Genomic DNA, 17,113 nt, shown 5'->3' on the forward strand with positions numbered 1-17,113 from the left:
GTCACTACTCTCCAGTCGACAGGGAGCCAGGACTCTCTGCCCACCATCCAAAACAAACAGGTCCAACAAATGCAGGCTACCTTCCTGAACTGAAAAGTACTACATAACTATCCCCGTGAAATTGATGTCTAGAAAAGAACTAAAGAATGAAAATAGAATAGCAATGGTAATCCCTATAATATAAATAAAATAACCGTATAAAACGACATGATCAAGAAAAAGGTAAAACAAAAAGGGAAAATTAAACTCTTCTTCTTTTCCACCTTGCCCCCTACCGCTTCTTAATGCTCACATCTAGATTACCCACTAACCACACCGTCACAAACACGCTAAATAGGCCTGCGGCGATCGTTAGTGGTTTACGGAGTATCGCGAGTGCGGGATAGTCGTATGTCACCTATAAAGGTAGTTGGTTAGCAATTCTTGTCCAATCGACCTTTAGATGCAAGAGGGGTTAGATAAAGAAGAAAGGAAAGGTGGTTTGTCCATACAATAAGATGTCCCTCCCTTGCCTCATCTGCCACATTCGTCGTCCGCAACGTCAACACGGTCCTCCCCACCGTGTCCATAAACGTCTTGTGCAACCCAATCTCCGACTCGACCATAAATGGCATCCCAACCCCATCAGCTAGTTCATACTTCACATCTCGCGCACCCTCAGGGAGAATCACGCGCAGCTGGACTTTCTCATACTGCACCCCCTCAGGCACTTTCGGACCCTCCAGGAAAGGTACCCTAAGCACATACGACTCCCCGCCAGCCTTGCGCAGGAATGATGACAGTGCATTGTTCCAGCCAATGCGGAAGCTGTATTTCCACCCGCCAAAAACGGGGTAGCGCGGCTTGAGCTCCAGCAGCGCCTCGCGCTTGTTCAGACCAGGGAGGAAATGGCTTGTCGAGACGTTGCCGATGTCGTCAATGAAATAGGCGTCGACGGAGCCTGGGCGTAGTGGGATGCGTAGATCGCTCATGGCGGATGAGGGTAGGTTCTGATAGGACTTTATCGCCCATTCGACGCGGGAGAAGTGGTTGGAGAGCTTGGCGCCGTCGTTGCGGAGCCAGAGACGCTCCTCAGTTGCAAGGTTGCCGCCCCAGTGCGAGACTTCGACGTCGCGCTCGAGGAGGGAGCAGGTTATGACTGGTTTGGTGAATTCGTAGCGGACGGTTATGATGGATCCTGCGGTGCCGGGAAGAACTTTAGAGGTCTGGTAGGGTCCGTATGTGTAAGTGCTGCCTTGTCGTTCTGGGTCTGCGCCGGATTTCAGGCCGGAAGTTTCTGTGTAGTCTGGTACTTCGGGAGCTAGGGAATTTGATCTTTGTCTTCTGGTTGTCGGTTGTGTAAGCGGACCGGGCGTAGGCCGGAAAGGAGTAGGTGAGGTATTGTTTGTCTTGTTGTTCAATAGCCGCGGGGAGAGGGTCGAGGGCTTTAAGGATGTAATAGGATATGCTCAGGGTGATTTGAGAGGAGGTTTTCAGAGCTTCGGGAAAATGAATGACGAAGTATTGATTTGGGCTATAACGGTAAAAATTGTTAGATTGCGGCTTCATAACTGAGCTGTTTACGAAACCAGTGCACACCCAAATACACCGTTCAGAAGCACCAATTGGAAACAAACCTCGACTGCAACGTCTCCGTAGCATCCACCAGAAATTTGCCATGCGATAGCGCATTCTTATCTCGTACTTCCAGTCCTCCAACTCTATCGATTATGTCCGATGCGAAAGGGAGGAAGTACCGCTCCTGCGGTTCCTTTCCAGTGTTCTCTACCACAACATTGACGATTTCCCGCACGTAACCTTTCTCAAGATTTATATTTCTGAGTAGATTGACATTCTTGAACACCTTGGGGGGGCTGAAATCGGTCGGTAGGACTAGTCGCGATGAAGTATATGTGGTGTCATTGGCAGTTGCGGCACGTACGCTCGAGATGGAGGATGTCAACACACCGCAGAGCAGAGCTGCAGCAGATAAGAGCCTCATGGTGGTAGGGCTTGCTACCGGCAGACCAATTTACGGTCCCGGGCACTGTAGGTATCGCAATGAGAGCTGGCGCGACAAGTAATGGGGCTGTTGGAGCTGGTGATGATGTCGTTGGCGGCGAATGGTTTATGTGTCCGTCTGGAGCTACTAAGGCGGGCGAAGCGGCCACAAGCGCAGGGAGCTGCAATCTATAAATACCAAGGCGATGGGGGTTTAGCTCACTACAACTATGTTTGTATCTGCTGTATGCAGTACTTAATTGTATAAATCATTTCTTACTACAACAGTATGATGAGTCTTTCAATTTCCCAGCATGCTCTGCATTTTGAAGACTCTGGCTGGGTACATTGAAGGTTTCGTTGTTCTGTTCGTTGTTCTGTCAGGAAAGATGGAAAGATCCTGTTGTTATGAACTCACACAAGTATTCAGTGTTGTTCTGCCCGTTATTAACAGTGATATTGCCAGTTATTTAAGGACAAAAACAACAGACTCAGGAACCTGAATTCCTTGTCTTGCAGGAGAGAACAGTGTGTAAGATCAAGCCATATGTAGTAGCTTAGTGTGTTTCTGCCCATAGATTCCACTGAAGGTACAGTCTGTGCCTGCACAAGCATTTCAGTTGGTGCTACATATTCCCAGCGTCAAACATTCTCAACGCTTAAAGCTTCGTTGGTAAAGAGTAGATTCGGGGTTGCTTAAGTTTAACTTGGGGTTGAGCGTCGTCCTTTAAATTTGATCCAGCAGCGCGCCAAGAAGCAACAACCGCGCGCGTTGCGTTAAATATACGGAATATTCCGCCACTAACCAAGACGTCACTCGCATGGCAAGGCATTCAATAAACCCATTAGGTTATTCCCATTCATGTAGCCAAGAGGGCATTCTAGGGCTCCCTCCTTCAATATGCCTACGCCACGAACCGCGGCTGCGCTATGGAGATGGTCGTATTCGCGCTTAAGAGTCCCAACCCAGCCAAGACATAGATCGATTCACGGACGGAGACATTTCGGGGAGACAAGAAAATACCTAAAGGTCTCGGAAGAGGTACAGGATGCCGTGGCTTCATCGAGACCCGTCGTAGCTTTGGAAACGACCATTTACACGCATGGTACGCCGCTTGTTGAACTTCTCTCTACTCCCACAACTGTAACTAAACCCATACCTAGGATTCCCATATCCCGATAATGTCGCTCTCGCGTCCCGCCTGGAGTCAATTGTACGCCAGGGAGGCGCCGTGCCTGCTACTATAGGCGTACTCGACGGCGTTGCTAGGGTGGGAATGACACCCGATGAGCTTGCCGAGCTTGCATCTTCATCCCAGACCCAAAAGGTTTTGAAGGTCTCCCGTAGAGACCTGGGATATATCTGTGGCCTGGTAACTCAGCTACCGCCTAACTCCAGCGTGCCACGACCGCTGACCGTTTTCTAGGGTCTGAGCGGCAAGAAAATGAACGGGGGCACTACAATTGCCGGTACCATGGTGCTGGCTCATACTGCGGGGATTAAAGTCTTTGCTACTGGCGGTCTCGGTGCGTTGTGCGATGTTGCAAAGGATATTAATATGATTACAGGCTCTAACATCCAACAGGAGGTGTACACCGTGGCGGGCAAAACTCTATGGATATTTCTGGTGAGACTTGCAGCTTGACTTTTGCTTGAACAGTACTAACACATGCCATACGCAGCCGACCTGACTGAGCTTGGGCGAACACCTGTTGCACTCATCAGCTCGGGCTGTAAAAGCTTTTTGGATATCCAGCGGACGCTTGAATATCTCGAGACTGAAGGAGTACTAGTCGGAGCTTTTGCAGATGGGCGCGAGGGAAACGTTGATTTCCCTGCCTTCTACACCAGAAACAGTGGAATAAGAGCGCCGAAAGTCATCCACGATGAAGCAGAAGCTGCTGCTATCATATGTAAGTTATTGATAACAGTTAACTTTGCTTTCTCTTGTGCTAGCTATATTTTGTTTCCTCCCTCTCTAGTTACTCTATTCGAAAAGTGGTCTGGATTTCGAAAACTCCCCAATTGACATACTTCTAGATGCACAGTCACGTTTAAACATATCCTCAGGATTGGTTTTCGCCAATCCAGTGCCAGAGAAATTTTCATTCCCGAAACAGGAGATTGATGATATAATTGAACAGGCCCTTGAGCTCTCTGAGCTTGAAGGGATCCATGGCAGTGATAATACCCCTTTTGTTCTAGCTAAAATTAGAGAGTTGAGTGGCGGAAAAAGTGTGGCTACAAACACAGCATTGGTTGAAAGCAATGTAGAACGCGGAACCAAAGTTGCAGTTGAACTTGCCAAACTGGAAACGGGGCGTCCTCTTGAAGGGAATCGGTGAGATAATTGTGTAACTAAATTGTGATTGGAAGCGCTGGCTGATTTGCTGTGATATTTTGCTACTCAGACATATGTCAGGTTATTTGGCAACTGCTTCGTTATCGTCAGAGTCACCTCCAGCTCAAGATGCCCTCAAACCTCCTAGTCCAGCAATAGCTGATCTCGAGCGACGCCCAGACAAGGTGGAGAAGACCAATGTATTAGTCGCTGGATCGCTTGCTATAGACTTTGCATGCGATTATACGCCTGCATCACAGAAAGGTGATGGCATCCCTGCTCTGCACACATCTAATCCATCAATCATAAGACAAAACCTCGGGGGAGTCGGCCACAATGTAGCTCTAGCTGCAAATTACGTCGGCAGCTCAGTTCTCTTGTGCAGTGTCGTCGCGGATGATTTCAGCGGCCGCGCAGCTCTTGCTGCCCTGGAAAATAGTCAACCCAACTTACATTCTCAAGGCATTCAGGTACTTAGTCCAGCTACTGGCTGCAGGACTGCGCAATATGTTTCTGTCAACGACGCGAAGAACAATCTAATGCTCGCCATGGCTGATATGACAATCATGGAAGCACCGCAGCAATCCCTTGATTTCAACGCCTTCTGGGATCCTCTCATCCAGCGGGCACGACCAAATTGGGTCGTTATCGATGCGAATTGGAACCCAGATGTCATCTCGAAGTGGATTTCGCTAGCGAAATCCAACGGCGCCAAAATCGCATTTGAACCAGTCTCCGACGCAAAATCCACCCGCCTCTTCACACGCTCGGTTTCAAACTTAAAATCGATCATCCAGCCATCATTCACAATTCCAAACCACACTATCGACATCGTGGCCCCTAATCGCCACGAGCTGACAACCATGTATACAACAGCCCGGGAATCTGGCCTCTTCGAAAGCGCTCAATGGTGGGAAGTCATCAACTCCTTAGAGATGCCCAGTAGTGGCTCGCGTGATCGACTGGTCTCGATCACGAACTCTGAACTCGTCGACCAAGGGATCCCCCAGCAAGCCATTCAACTTCTTCCCTTCATCCCGTGCATAATCTCCAAGCTCGGCCCGCAGGGTGTGTTACTTACTCAGATCCTGCCGCCTGGTGATGCGCGGCTTCGTTCTGCGGATTATGCACGGTATATTTTGGGCAGATCCTATGCCGATGGCAATAACAGCCCAATCGGCGGGGTATATATGCGTCTCTTCCCGCCGGCGGAAGTCTTGAAGGATGCGGATGTGGTGAGTGTTAATGGGGCAGGGGATACGTTGCTCGGAGTTATTGTTGCGGGGCTTGCACAGGGTGAAGGGAGCGATGATGTCGGGTTAAGGAGGTTGGATGATATCATTTCTGTCGCGCAGCGGGCTAGTGTGGAGACACTGAAAAGTGCTGATGCGGTGAGCGCGGAGATTTCGAAGCTGGTAGGATCGTTGCAATGTATATAGGGCCTAATCAGATACCAAGTAATAGAATAGGGATAAATTGCCCTAATTTTTCACACACATGTATATACTTAAATTAGCACTAAAATACATGTCTCAAATTTAGATACCCATGCAGTAATTCCAGTCAGTGCATAAATTACTTCATTTTCATAAATTCGTACCTTCCGGAGGGGGTAGGTGCGGCGTCCAAGTCAGCATACCTTCCGATTAAGTCAAAGCACATCTGCCCTCATAGCTTTGAGTGTACTCATATCATTCAGGAATGGGCCACGGAGACTTTGAAACGACAAATACGTTAATCTGCGTATTCTGAGGCATCACAAGGCCTGGGAGTGGAACAGGTGGTCTAAATGAACGACGTAACCTTCCAACCAGTCGAACTCCTCCGCGGCTACCTTCCGCGTCTTTCAGCTATAATCATATCCCTCTCTGTGGAACTTCAACTGCAATTCAACAACCTGTGGTTTAGCATGCTGTTAAACCAACTTCTTGGACAGGGTCATCATCATCGCCAATCTTTGATTAGCTCATTAGATTGCTGCGACTCCTCATCAAACACCTTCCATGCCCCTTCAGCATCCACCACAGGAAGAGCATCAACATTCCGGTCACTGGCACTCTTGTCATCTCCCTCCTTTGCGTTACCATTAGTCCGTGCCACTCCGTTGAACCCAGCCGGAACATACTTCGGGTCCAGCAGGCCCAATTGGACAAGAACACTAGCCTGGTCCCAATATACATTTTCATGACAAAGTTTGTTCCCGCGAACAGTAACTATGCTGACGAGTGCGATGGCAACTTCTTTATCAGTTGGCGGTATCCCGGGGAGCATCCACGGGATTTCATGCGTGTGTCTGAACGTAACGAACATTTCATCCACGATCCGATTAGTGCCCACAGTCCGGGAGATGAGGCGTACATTTAGAGAGGGTGGGGTTCCTGGAATGAAGTAGTCTGCGTAGAAGCGAAATAGCTCATCACTACCGAATCCTGTGCAACGAAAAGAGTCAGTCAGCTTCGCGCGTCTGATTGATCAGACCTCGTTCAGAAACTGATGATATTTAGCACGCCGAGGAAGCTATTGCACAAACATACCCCCAGTCATAGTAGGTACAAAATTCACATACGAGTCCTCCGTCATCGTCTGCACCGCCCCCATCGCATCCTTTCTGGAATATAGCATATCGATATGTCGCTCCCACACTGGCTCAAGGTCCCGATGGATCTCAAACCCCTGTAGTAAACATGCCAGCGTGCGCGACCATGCGAGCCGTGTGCTAATCTCGTCATATTCCGGGTTGTCCAGTTCTGCGAACCCAGGTTTTGCATGCAGGTAAGTGTAGCAGTTATTCATTCCGCCGAACTTTTGCGTTCCAGCAAGATGGATTGTAAGGTGTAATTGAGAGGGGAAATCGCCTGTTGGACGTGGTATTCGAGGGGGATAATATGCGACTACTGCGCATAGCTTGGGCATTGGCTTTGTGCATGCTTCTAGGACTAAGGATGCGGCTTCGCCAAATGCTGGATATGAGGATGATAGGTTGGTTAGCCATCAGATTTATACGCAATTTATTTAGTGTATATCTGACTTTGGTTGAATACAATTGGGCTATTTCTAGTCAGCCTGGTCACATACCCACAATCGCATATCTCTCCCCTCGTTCCAGCGGATCCTCCAACTTCTGTAATTGACCATTATATTCTCTTGGTAGGCCATTGTACGGAAGATATGCGACCTCAAAAGCTTCATCTTTGAAATGCTGGATCATCTCCTGGTCAAAATCTCGAGTATCCGCTGTGATTACTAGCCTTGGTCGGCCCGATGGCCACGAGAAATGCATTATCTCAACCTCACTGTGTGAAGAATAGCGTCGGAGCGGGGATAAGTGTTCTCTGATGCTGCTAGTCGTTCGGCGCAGGCCGTCGGAACTAAATCGCCGCCTCATGTTGTCAAGTCTGGGATGGTTTATGCGTCTAAGCAAATGCTGCTTGATCTTTTCAGGAGAAAGAAGAAGAACTGGGGTTACATTACTCTTGAGTGGAACAAACCAATGAGCATTTGCATTATTTACGATGATTAATATGACGTTGAACACAACTTGGTGAAGCGGGCCGAGGGGCAAAGTAAGGAAACTGGTTTCGCGAGTCAGAATTTCGCCAGCGGGAAAGCTTAAATATTTTTCTTTAGACGTATGCAAAAAGAAGAAAGAAAGAAAGTAATATACGGAAAAAAAAATATATATAAAAAAAAATTTAAAAAGAAAGCCGAACGCGGGGATCGAACCCGCAGCCTTGCGGTCACACGAATGTGATCTAAGAGCCGCACGCTCTACCGATTGAGCTAGCCCGGCTGGTTTCATGGGAGTGGGACGGACTGCTGGAAATTTTACCTCTTTTGGATGACATTACTTATTCTTTTCGCTATTATTGAGCTTTCTAGCGTTGGGGTATTTAATTCGCTATTTATGCTAATTATTCCCTGACATTTTTTCATTCTTTAAATGTGGTTGGATGAAACTGCGTTATATGGCGTTGTGAATTCGAAACTCGATTGAAAATATATAACTATCTTTTTGTGCTGACCTCGAGTAGCTACTTTATCTTTACTTCAATCCATCCTCATACCAAGTATTTAAATTTTAATCTATATCCATATATTCAAACATTCTTCACGTCTAGAACAGTCAACACAAATGGCCATCCATAGCAAGCCTGAAGATATAGTATAAGTGCCGAGAGAAGCCGATATGCGATGAAATAGAATGATGAAGATGCTCTTAAAAACAGAAACCAGAGATAAAAAGAATATGCGCAGTAATACTGCGATGAGGATCCCTTCATGAATGAATTAGTGAATATGTGGCTGGTCTTTTCTCTCTTGTTCCCACCCGGCTACCCCCTAGCTTAGCCCTATAAAAACTTCGCGATGGGATAATCGGTTTATGCCCTCGAAGTTTTATACTTTTCCCTTCGTCTGGATTCCCATATCTCACATGTTTGGTTCTGACTAGATCCTTACCCATTTTAAATATCTTTATACGAGGCGGGTATGTAGTATTGACGACCTGCTCCCACCCACAAAGCTCCCTGTTGCGTATGGGCTCAGAATAAATCAATCATGGAACCGGAATATCCCGATATTTCTTGGCCGCACTGCTGGCTGGTTTGAGACGTAATGAATATCTTTGGCCATTGTCCGTGACAAGAAGCAGGGATCTGTATATGGCGAGGAAAGGGAGTGGGATGGGCTCCAGAAGATTGCGTGGTTTGCCATCGACAGATATCACTTTCTTCCGGCCGTTGGCTGGTAAGCTATCGCAAAATATGCCAGTGCAGTAGCTGTTCAAACAACCCCAGACAAGACATTCACCGGGGATCCCAATCCATATACACGGCCATCTTCGGTTAATGCCAAAGTCACATTGGCAGCGGCAGCGAGCCTAACTATTTCAGTGCTCCTCGGGGCCTCATTTCTCAGAATGGCATTTGGCTCTGCATTGCCGTCATAGGTAGAGATTGCACGCCCGGATCGCAGTTATCATTGGATCCCCAAGTCAAATCCGTTTTTTTTTTTTTTTTTTTTTGGGGGGGGGGGTTATAACACACTCTCTAGATGTAAGTTGAGCCACTTCAATCACGTCCGTACCTTTGCTATGGGCTCTCTCACTCCAACCATTACAGGCAAAGCCCGCCGCCATGACTATGCCCGCAAACGGCGACGTCAAATTAAAGCAGAGAGGCATTGGAAATAACAGTTCCAGCACGACTTCTAGAGACTTTGATGACTCTGTTTCTCTGGTTCCGCCGCTGCTCAATGGCCCGTTGGTACACGCGTGCTTGCTTCCCTTCTTGCTGGTCTCGGGCTTTAAGGTACCCTTATTAATTTGGTCGCATTTTTCGACAATTTTGCAACTTAAGAATGAAAAAAGGGGCGTATAGCTGACTAGTAGGTAGCAACAAGTATAAGCGAAGGCAGTTAGCGTGGAAGGTAATAAAGTTTTCGATGTCATATTATGGATATATATATGGCTCGATGTGTAGTAGATAGAATGAAGTAGGGGGATATAGAATTCGGAGTTTACATATCGGAGAGGGGGCAGTCGAAAGGTTTATGATGATGAAGTTTGAAATTAAGCTTTCATCCGCTCAGGAGGTCGGCACTGATTTGTTTAGTACTTCTGTCCTGAAGTAATTCTTTGTTATGTAAAGTTTTGTTTGTCCAACTGTATATTTATTTCCTCTCAGGAATAGAATTGGCATGATTGATAACAATGTAAATCTAGAAAGAAAGAAGAAAATGTGCCAGTGAGAACGGAGAGGGATGTTGTTGATTGGCTAATCAGGTAACTTAAGTTATGCGGAAACCTTTCCCTTTTCAGCCATAACTAGTGCAAGCCTCCTGCAACTTTAATCCAACCACAACCACCCTTGCAAAAGGGCTAGTTACAGCCTACAGGTCAAAACGAACTTGGTTGCTCATTGTACTGTACATCATGTACATTAGTTATGTCTATGACACTATCTATATTCGAGATAATATTCATCTCCCACTAACTCCTTCTAAGGAAGGATCCAACTCACGATAAAGACGATTTTCGGAATTGACTCTAACTTACCGACCAAGGCTCGATTAAATACAATTCGTCTCCATTCGCCTTAAATATTCCTTATATCACATGTGTGGAGGCAAGAGAAGCCTGGCCCTCATTTTTGTGGCTAAGGGGCTCTTTCCCCTATATCTGTTTCACATATTTCACAGGCTAAAGAACCCGGTTTCATGTCTTGCCGTACCTCAATGGCCCCAGGAGTAAATAAGTCTACCGTAGTGCATCTTGGGATTATAGAGCTTTCCCATGAATCAAATACTAGGTAGGAAAGATGACCACTCAAATGTGAAAAGTTCAGCGGTGGTATAATATTTGTTCCTTGTCTGCTCCACCTGATCAACAGCTATCTCACAAGAAATTAATTAGGAACAATATTTGTGCTTATGCAGAAGATGCTTAGATTTTTGAACGGAATCGTAATGGTGACATATTGGGTCTGATACCACTTCGTGTACGAGCATTGGCAGGGTTTCTCTGTTAGTGTAGGGACTCAGATGTGAATACCCCGTACGGGGGCGTGTTTTGGGTGGATATCTAGGACATAATCTGTACAGCAGCCTCAGATAGAAGTCAGGCAGTTTAGTGTTAGGACTGTTTTATGAGAAGTATTATGGGAATTGGAACGTTAGCGTTTGTTCACTTTTTAACCGACATAGCTCAATTTACATAAATTTAGCATTCTAAGTAAAGTTATAGGAAATCAGTAGAGGGAGAAACTTAATATTTCCTCTTTCCTTCTAGTCTAAGTATCTGCAAGTCGGCAATCTATAATTATCTACATCCCAATACTTCCTTCGAACTCCGCTCCATTCCTCTTCAAGACGTGGGACTCTAACGTCTTCCCAATCAACATCGAACCCAGCTTCCAGGAGGTCCATTTCCACAACTTTCCGATAGACGTCATAGCTTATTTGTCGATCAGCCCCCATCCCATTGAAGAAGCTCCATTTGCCGTTTGGTTCAAGGAGACCAATAACTTGCTCCGAGAAGAATTCTCGGAAGTCGGAGTAAGATTCGGCAAAAGTGTCGTAATAGATTGCATCAAATGTCACTCCCTCATCGATGAGTCTTGGAAGGATGTCCTGCCACCTGCCTTCGTGAACGGTAACACCGGGCTTTTCATGCCAACCCTTTCTTTTCATGTCTGCTATGACGGCAGGATGCGCTTCGATAATGTGGTGGGCGTTCGGTTGCTGTGCTTGGAAAAGATTGTCCACGATTCCCATGCCATGCCCAATGTTTAAAACACGCAATCCGGGAGTGGGAAGAAGGGCTTTGGCAGACTTTGCCATGATGTCCGTCTCCCACGCCATCATCACGCCATTTTGATCTTCATCGAGTAATCGATCATGCTGGAATGTTAAATTCGATTGAAGGTAGCGAGAGCTGCTAACGTCAGCATCTGCCGACTCTGCCAAGTTCTGATTGCTGCCATTGCCCGATTCGGGCACCGCTTGTGATATGTCCTCCTGCGTTTGTTTTTCCTCTGCCAGAGGAGGAGCATCCTCTTCCTCTTCCTCCTCGCTACCATCATCCGATAGCATTTGATAGCCGTCTAATCGATTAAGTAGCATTTCAGCCCTCACGCCCGCATCGACCATCAAACTGTAAAGTTCTTCAAGCCCAAGTCTCCTAGCCAAACAGCCAGGAGTTTCATTTTTAGAATCCAAGTCATTCCAAATAGCCCCTTCTTGCAGTAGAAACTTCACAACATCCCTCCCTCGGTCAGCCACACTAGCCGATTCATCTAAGGCTACTGTGGAATCTCCATTCGTGATCCCATTGGGGGTTTGTTGACTGTCGGTTGAATCCTCTGCATCTGATTCACAGGCAGCAATTGCAGCGTGAAGTGGAGTATACCCGGTCTCAGGATCTTTGACATTCACTGGATTTTCCGCTTTTTCATTTGCGCGGATTAATTGACGGAGTTTCGGAATGTTATGTTGTGACGCTGCAAGGAGAATTTCTTGAACGTCTGTGTCAACATCTATAGTGCCCAGTTCGTCACTGATGTCCGCCATGGCCGAGAACGCCTTTTCTCTCCTCCTTTCCCCTTTCAGTTCAATTTTAAATTGGCGGTTGGACTGTTAAATGTTCGTTTCGTTCTCAGAGGAAGATCATTTGCAAGCGGAAGGGCACTTGGACTGGACTGTTCGAGCTTCTTCTAGTTTGTGTCAAGTATCCCGTGGTGGGAGCCTAGGTATCTGATTTTAAATGTAGACAACACCGATCTGCTTTACTCAACTTTTCCCCCCCACCTCCCAATACCGTATCATGGGGAGTTGCCCTGTAGGGTTTAGCGCCATCCAGATCAAATGCTTTCTGGCCTATTTAGACTTAGCGCACAGGAGTGACAGGTTGCCAGGTTTGCCAGCACGGTCTAACTACCAATTGATGGCACTAGCAGAGCGAAAGTACAAAAATTAACGTCAAGGAAAGAAAGGAAAAGATATTAGATAGGCGCCAGAGGAGAGTGTTTTATATCAATCAGACGGGTGTCAGAGCGTAAGAACATTGGTTCCGAGGTATTAGGGATGGTGTTGGAACCCACGACCTCACAACCTCCAGCGCACTGTGACTTTCCAAGTCTCCATAACCTTCATAACCTTCGTAACCTCAGTGCCGGCCCTGACCCATAAAGGCCAAATCAGCTCTGAAAACCCTGCATCCCCCACTGTCGCCGCTGAATTAATCACCAAGTCCTGCACAACCAGCTCGCGCAGCTCGTTCCATCTGGCCACTGATCACATAATCGTCCATTGTCCCCTCCGAGTACATGTATCGGATGAGAACCAACTAGTATCAACTATCCTTTGCACGCCGCAGCTTCTCAATCAACGGTTCCTTCCCCTTCCCCGATCATTTGTCTTCCTTGAAGGCAACAGTGCGCTTCCGAGGCGCTGCGTCTCTCCTCCTCTACTTAGAGCTGTCATTATCATCACCATTAGCTTCGCCATCGCTGCTACTGCCGTCGTCGCTACCATGGATGTCCATAGTTATCTTCTTAGTGCTGATCAAAATATACTCCTCACCATTATTTGACTCATGAATGTCATCGCGTCGAAAAAGTATAGTTGTATTATACCTTGACCCGTTTCAGTATAGGTGTAATGGATCAGAGGAGGATATTGGTATATTGTCATGCGGAGTTGTTTGGAGTATGGACAGTTTCTAGGTTGTTGGACATGGGGGTTATGGGGCCCGCAGGCCCTTGGCCAAAGGTTGAGCTAGTCCACTGCTTGCGACTAAATGTATTTTCAGCTGTATGATTGCTATTTTTATTGATCGTGTAGAGGAGGTAGCACAGGCAGTGGCGAACTGAAATATCATCTTTATGACTCCCTAGAGAACTGGTTGCTTCTCTGGGCGGTGTGATATAATACTGAGTCCTTCCCTCCGGGTGGAACATCCTGCTTGAGGAATATAGTGCTATCGTATGTGTAAGGAAGCCGTAACGCATTTTGAAGTGATGCTGTAGGAGGCAATTTGACCTAAACAAGACTATTAGTCAGGCACACGGGAGGTATTTAATTTGGGGGGTAGGGTTACGCGGAAACATTCCAAGAGCAAGTCAAATCGGTTTTCCCATTTCGCCCTCCTTGTAATCCTCCCATAATGTCTAAGGTCATGCTTCCAGAGGGGGTCTTTACCTTCCCTACCACTACCATGGTGGGTATTTCATTATCAGAGAGAACTTGTAGATCCTTAAGACTTACAGCAGGACAGTCAACTGCTACAAAGTCAGTGACAAAAGAACTGTTTTAGGAGGCCTTGCTCTCCCTGCACACCTTGTAGCCACCAAAGTAGAATCTGACATCATTGTGGTTTGCAACTGCACTTGCGGGCGTACGGGCATTTTGTGCGTAGCGTTCCCAAATCGATTGCTCATCACCACAAATGTAATGTTCAGCAGCTGTGAAAATGATCATTTTCAGCCGCTAGCAAACTGTCACATCATTATATGAAGTAATGTGATTAACTACTCAATACTCACTTACACTTAACACTCATCATTTCATCATCATAATAATGAAATATTTTCATTGATATCTTAACAACATAATTAGATTTTAAGATGATATATTATATGATGAAAATATATATAGAAAATTACATATAAAAATATACAGCTAATTCTATAAATATTTATTAGACTTAATAACTAGACTGACCGTGTGACCGTGTCTGAGACCAGGACCAGAATTTTTGATAGTCTCATTGTCAATTCGACAGATCCCATTACACAGTTCTAACATTAGATAGTAGTCTCATACTGTCTCAGTGAGACTTACTGTCTACTCTTATCACATTTTTCAAATGAGATCATGATTTTCACTTCTCAATTTAAATTATTTTTATTACTTTAAATGACTTTAAATCTTATTTAAGTGTTATCAAAAAGTGTTACTTTTTAAAAAATTAAAAATAGTCTAAAAAAAACCTTAAAATGTCTAAAAATAGTAACTTTATACTAAGAATGAGACTAAATGAAATCAAATGAAATCACTTTCTCATTTTTTTCAAGTCATGATTTCATTTTGAGATCTGATATATAGTCACTTTGCATGTTTATTTAATGATTAGTCCCAGTGAGATTCATGTCAAGAAATGTATGAGATCAGATTAAATGAGATCAAATATGAAATTCATAGTCTCAGTAATCAGTCTATTAATAACTCATCTAAAATATAAAATCTTGAATAAAGACAGATTCAGTGAGTAAGCAGTTATTAAATTAGTAAAGATTATAATATTATCAGATTTCTTCAGTAGTGAATTTATAAGCACTCTGATAAAGCTTTAAAAACATAATTTAGTTACTTTTTATAAAATCAAGAGTTTACTTTTCTGATTAGAAAGAAAATTTTTAAATTCTTTAATCTTTTTCTTATTCAACTGTAATTACTACTGTATAGTAGCTTATTCTTTCTTCTCTTTTTACTCTTAAGTCTTTCTTACATTTCTAAGCTTCTTTTTAATCTGCTGTTGAGCAGTTCTTAAAGTGTAAGAAATCCCGCTTCTCGCGGATGCTTTATCTCTATTTCTATCTCTCATGTAATCAATAGGGCTAGCGGCCCTTGACTACACACAACTATATAGACTGAAGTTCACAAATACTATTCATAACTCAGCTTGAATACTATTATATATTTAATCTCTACATTTTATCTTTCTACTGTGAATACTTCTAGTAGTTAACAGTATATATCATATCAAGCTGTAAATATCTGAATAATCATCTGTGAGTACTTATTCTTACATTTCAAGCTCAGTCAGTCAGCAATCATCTGTTATAACTGAAAGAACTAGAAACTTATATACTTTAATCTCTATAAACTCTACTGCAGATACTCAGAAGCAGTTATCTGAATTATGAATAATCTCTATAAAAGAAGTCTCAGAGAACTTACTAATTACTTACAGAATATCAATCATCCATCAACCGCTCCACCACGAACTCGCTCGATTTTTCGAATAAGAACCCACCGATAGATCCATCGAAAAGCCCTCGATCATACGAGCATTTTGACCCCATCGCCGACCGCATACCCCGTGTGGTGGTGGAGTTATCCAGCCAAACGTGAACCAGACGTCGTTCAGAACTCCTGCGTGGGATTATCCCCCATTCTCCCCTACCACACCACAACCCCGGGCCAAAGTGCCATACAAATTGTAAGGTGAAGAGTCCTAGCCATATGCGCCAATCTTCTCGATTTTGGAAGATCCCCGATCTGTAGTTGTGGAGATATCTGAGGAGTGACCTCCGCGAAAACCCTGTCCATCTTTGATGTTTCAAAACACCAACGCCAAGTCTCACCCTTGTACCGCCCTTCCCAATCTGGCCCATCCCCGGCAGAAAAATACAAAAAGATACCTCGGTGATAATATCAAGCACATAATCAACAGCCACTTCTGAAGTGCAACCTCCGCGGTCTGTCTTCAGTGTATCTAGACATCAACACCAAGTCTCACCCTCGTACCACCTCTCTCAATCTGGCCCATCCTCAACAGAAAAGTACAAAAAGATACCTCAGCAACTGTACTTGATACATAATCGGCAGACACAACAACTATAAAATCAGTATATCTCAAGGTCTGACTGAGCCTTTGATCCCTTGCACAGTGAGATATATTAAATCTAGTTTTAATACCTCAATATTCAATAGATTCTGCAAGAAATTGAGAACAGCAACACTAGGTTTCTATTGAATTTGAGAATTAACTCTATATTAATATAATCATTGATAAAGTCTTCTATTTTGAGATATAAATAACCAGTTCCTCTACATCCCGCTGACAATATTTATATTATTATATAGAAATAGACTTATATTCTCTATAATATCAAGACTCTGAAGAGAGAAAGTCTTGATAGAAGATATACAGTAGTGCATATCTTAGCAGTTTCTATCTTATTCTTCTGCAGCAGTTAATGCAAAAAAAAAAGATCTTAGAAATAATTTTTTACTTCTCTTGAAAAAGTAAGATGTTTTTCTCTGGGTTTTACACAATATTCTTACAAAGAATTAAAAACAGAGTTGTTTTCTGTCATAATTTCATATTCTTTTAAGTAAGAATTACTTTTTCAGTAGCTGAAGAGCTTTCATTAATACTTAATTCTTTTTTACACTCTTTATTAACTGATTTGAGTTGCACACTTGTTGTGTGAGGAGAATTGAATAATTTAGAATAAAATTGAATAGTTTTAATCAATTTCTCTGCAAAAAATTGATTTATTTTTTGT

General features: G+C 44.4%; 6 protein-coding genes and 1 non-coding gene across 8 annotated transcripts; 1 reads left to right on the plus strand and 6 right to left on the minus strand.

Moving 5' to 3' along the window:
* Window positions 1-271: 271 nt before the first annotated feature.
* Window positions 272-1,981, minus strand: BDBG_05445 (oligosaccharyl transferase complex subunit OST4; the record flags this gene model as incomplete). The annotated part of the gene is made up of 3 exons (XM_031722156.1): window positions 272-397; window positions 492-1,424; window positions 1,613-1,981. 3 exons carry the CDS (start codon window positions 1,979-1,981, stop codon window positions 272-274), a joined length of 1,428 nt encoding a protein of 475 aa, XP_031578973.1.
* A 217-nt stretch (window positions 1,982-2,198) lies between these two features.
* On the plus strand, window positions 2,199-5,884 carry BDBG_05446 (serine/threonine protein kinase). Its single transcript, XM_002623892.2, has 7 exons — window positions 2,199-3,086; window positions 3,145-3,353; window positions 3,408-3,507; window positions 3,567-3,608; window positions 3,664-3,894; window positions 4,022-4,322; window positions 4,393-5,884. Exons 1-7 carry the CDS (start codon window positions 2,882-2,884, stop codon window positions 5,759-5,761), a joined length of 2,457 nt encoding a protein of 818 aa, XP_002623938.1. The 5' UTR covers window positions 2,199-2,881; the 3' UTR covers window positions 5,762-5,884.
* BDBG_05447 lies at window positions 2,850-7,944 on the minus strand. Of its 2 annotated transcripts, none has more exons than XM_002623893.2 (3): window positions 7,398-7,944; window positions 6,857-7,282; window positions 2,850-6,751 (listed from the first exon to the last, which is right to left on the minus strand). In XM_002623893.2, exons 1-3 carry the CDS (start codon window positions 7,705-7,707, stop codon window positions 6,267-6,269), a joined length of 1,221 nt encoding a protein of 406 aa, XP_002623939.1. In that variant the 5' UTR covers window positions 7,708-7,944; the 3' UTR covers window positions 2,850-6,266. The 2 variants fall into 2 exon arrangements, with proteins under 2 accessions (XP_002623939.1, XP_031578974.1); XM_031722157.1 differs by lacking the exon at window positions 7,398-7,944 and adding an exon at window positions 7,351-7,374.
* An 80-nt stretch (window positions 7,945-8,024) lies between these two features.
* BDBG_17265 lies at window positions 8,025-8,112 on the minus strand. Its single transcript has one exon. It is a non-coding gene; the product is annotated as a tRNA-Lys (tRNA).
* Window positions 8,113-8,484: 372 nt separating this feature from the next.
* On the minus strand, window positions 8,485-9,181 carry BDBG_17266 (uncharacterized protein). The gene has a single exon (XM_031725026.1). It carries the CDS (start codon window positions 8,782-8,784, stop codon window positions 8,599-8,601), a length of 186 nt encoding a protein of 61 aa, XP_031578975.1. The 5' UTR covers window positions 8,785-9,181; the 3' UTR covers window positions 8,485-8,598.
* A 1,924-nt stretch (window positions 9,182-11,105) lies between these two features.
* On the minus strand, window positions 11,106-12,389 carry BDBG_05448 (arginine N-methyltransferase 2; the record flags this gene model as incomplete). Its single annotated transcript, XM_002623894.2, has 1 exon — window positions 11,106-12,389. One exon carries the CDS (start codon window positions 12,387-12,389, stop codon window positions 11,106-11,108), a length of 1,284 nt encoding a protein of 427 aa, XP_002623940.1.
* Window positions 12,390-13,700: 1,311 nt separating this feature from the next.
* On the minus strand, window positions 13,701-14,297 carry BDBG_05449 (uncharacterized protein; the record flags this gene model as incomplete). The annotated part of the gene is made up of 4 exons (XM_002623895.1): window positions 13,701-13,859; window positions 13,918-14,023; window positions 14,085-14,098; window positions 14,157-14,297. 4 exons carry the CDS (start codon window positions 14,295-14,297, stop codon window positions 13,701-13,703), a joined length of 420 nt encoding a protein of 139 aa, XP_002623941.1.
* Window positions 14,298-17,113: the final 2,816 nt, after the last annotated feature.

Source organism: Blastomyces gilchristii (assembly GCF_000003855.2).
Source record: "Blastomyces gilchristii SLH14081 genomic scaffold supercont1.11, whole genome shotgun sequence".
NCBI lineage: Eukaryota > Fungi > Ascomycota > Eurotiomycetes > Onygenales > Ajellomycetaceae > Blastomyces > Blastomyces gilchristii.

Excerpts from the sequence above, each read along its gene's own strand:
- BDBG_05446 (XM_002623892.2), top strand. The coding sequence starts at position 2,882 with ATGCCTACGCCACGAACCGCGGCTGCGCTATGGAGATGGTCGTATTCG. Across the intron at positions 3,087-3,144 it reads AACGACCATTTACACGCATG|GATTCCCATATCCCGATAAT; the intron begins GTACGCCGCTTG and ends ACCCATACCTAG. Across the intron at positions 3,609-3,663 it reads AAACTCTATGGATATTTCTG|CCGACCTGACTGAGCTTGGG; the intron begins GTGAGACTTGCA and ends TGCCATACGCAG.
- BDBG_05447 (XM_002623893.2), bottom strand. The coding sequence starts at position 7,707 with ATGAGGCGGCGATTTAGTTCCGACGGCCTGCGCCGAACGACTAGCAGC. Across the intron at positions 7,283-7,397 it reads GGAGAGATATGCGATTGTGG|CATTTGGCGAAGCCGCATCC; the intron begins GTATGTGACCAG and ends CCTCATATCCAG. Across the intron at positions 6,752-6,856 it reads TGTACCTACTATGACTGGGG|GATTCGGTAGTGATGAGCTA; the intron begins GTATGTTTGTGC and ends TTCGTTGCACAG.
- BDBG_17266 (XM_031725026.1), bottom strand. The coding sequence starts at position 8,784 with ATGGGTAAGGATCTAGTCAGAACCAAACATGTGAGATATGGGAATCCA.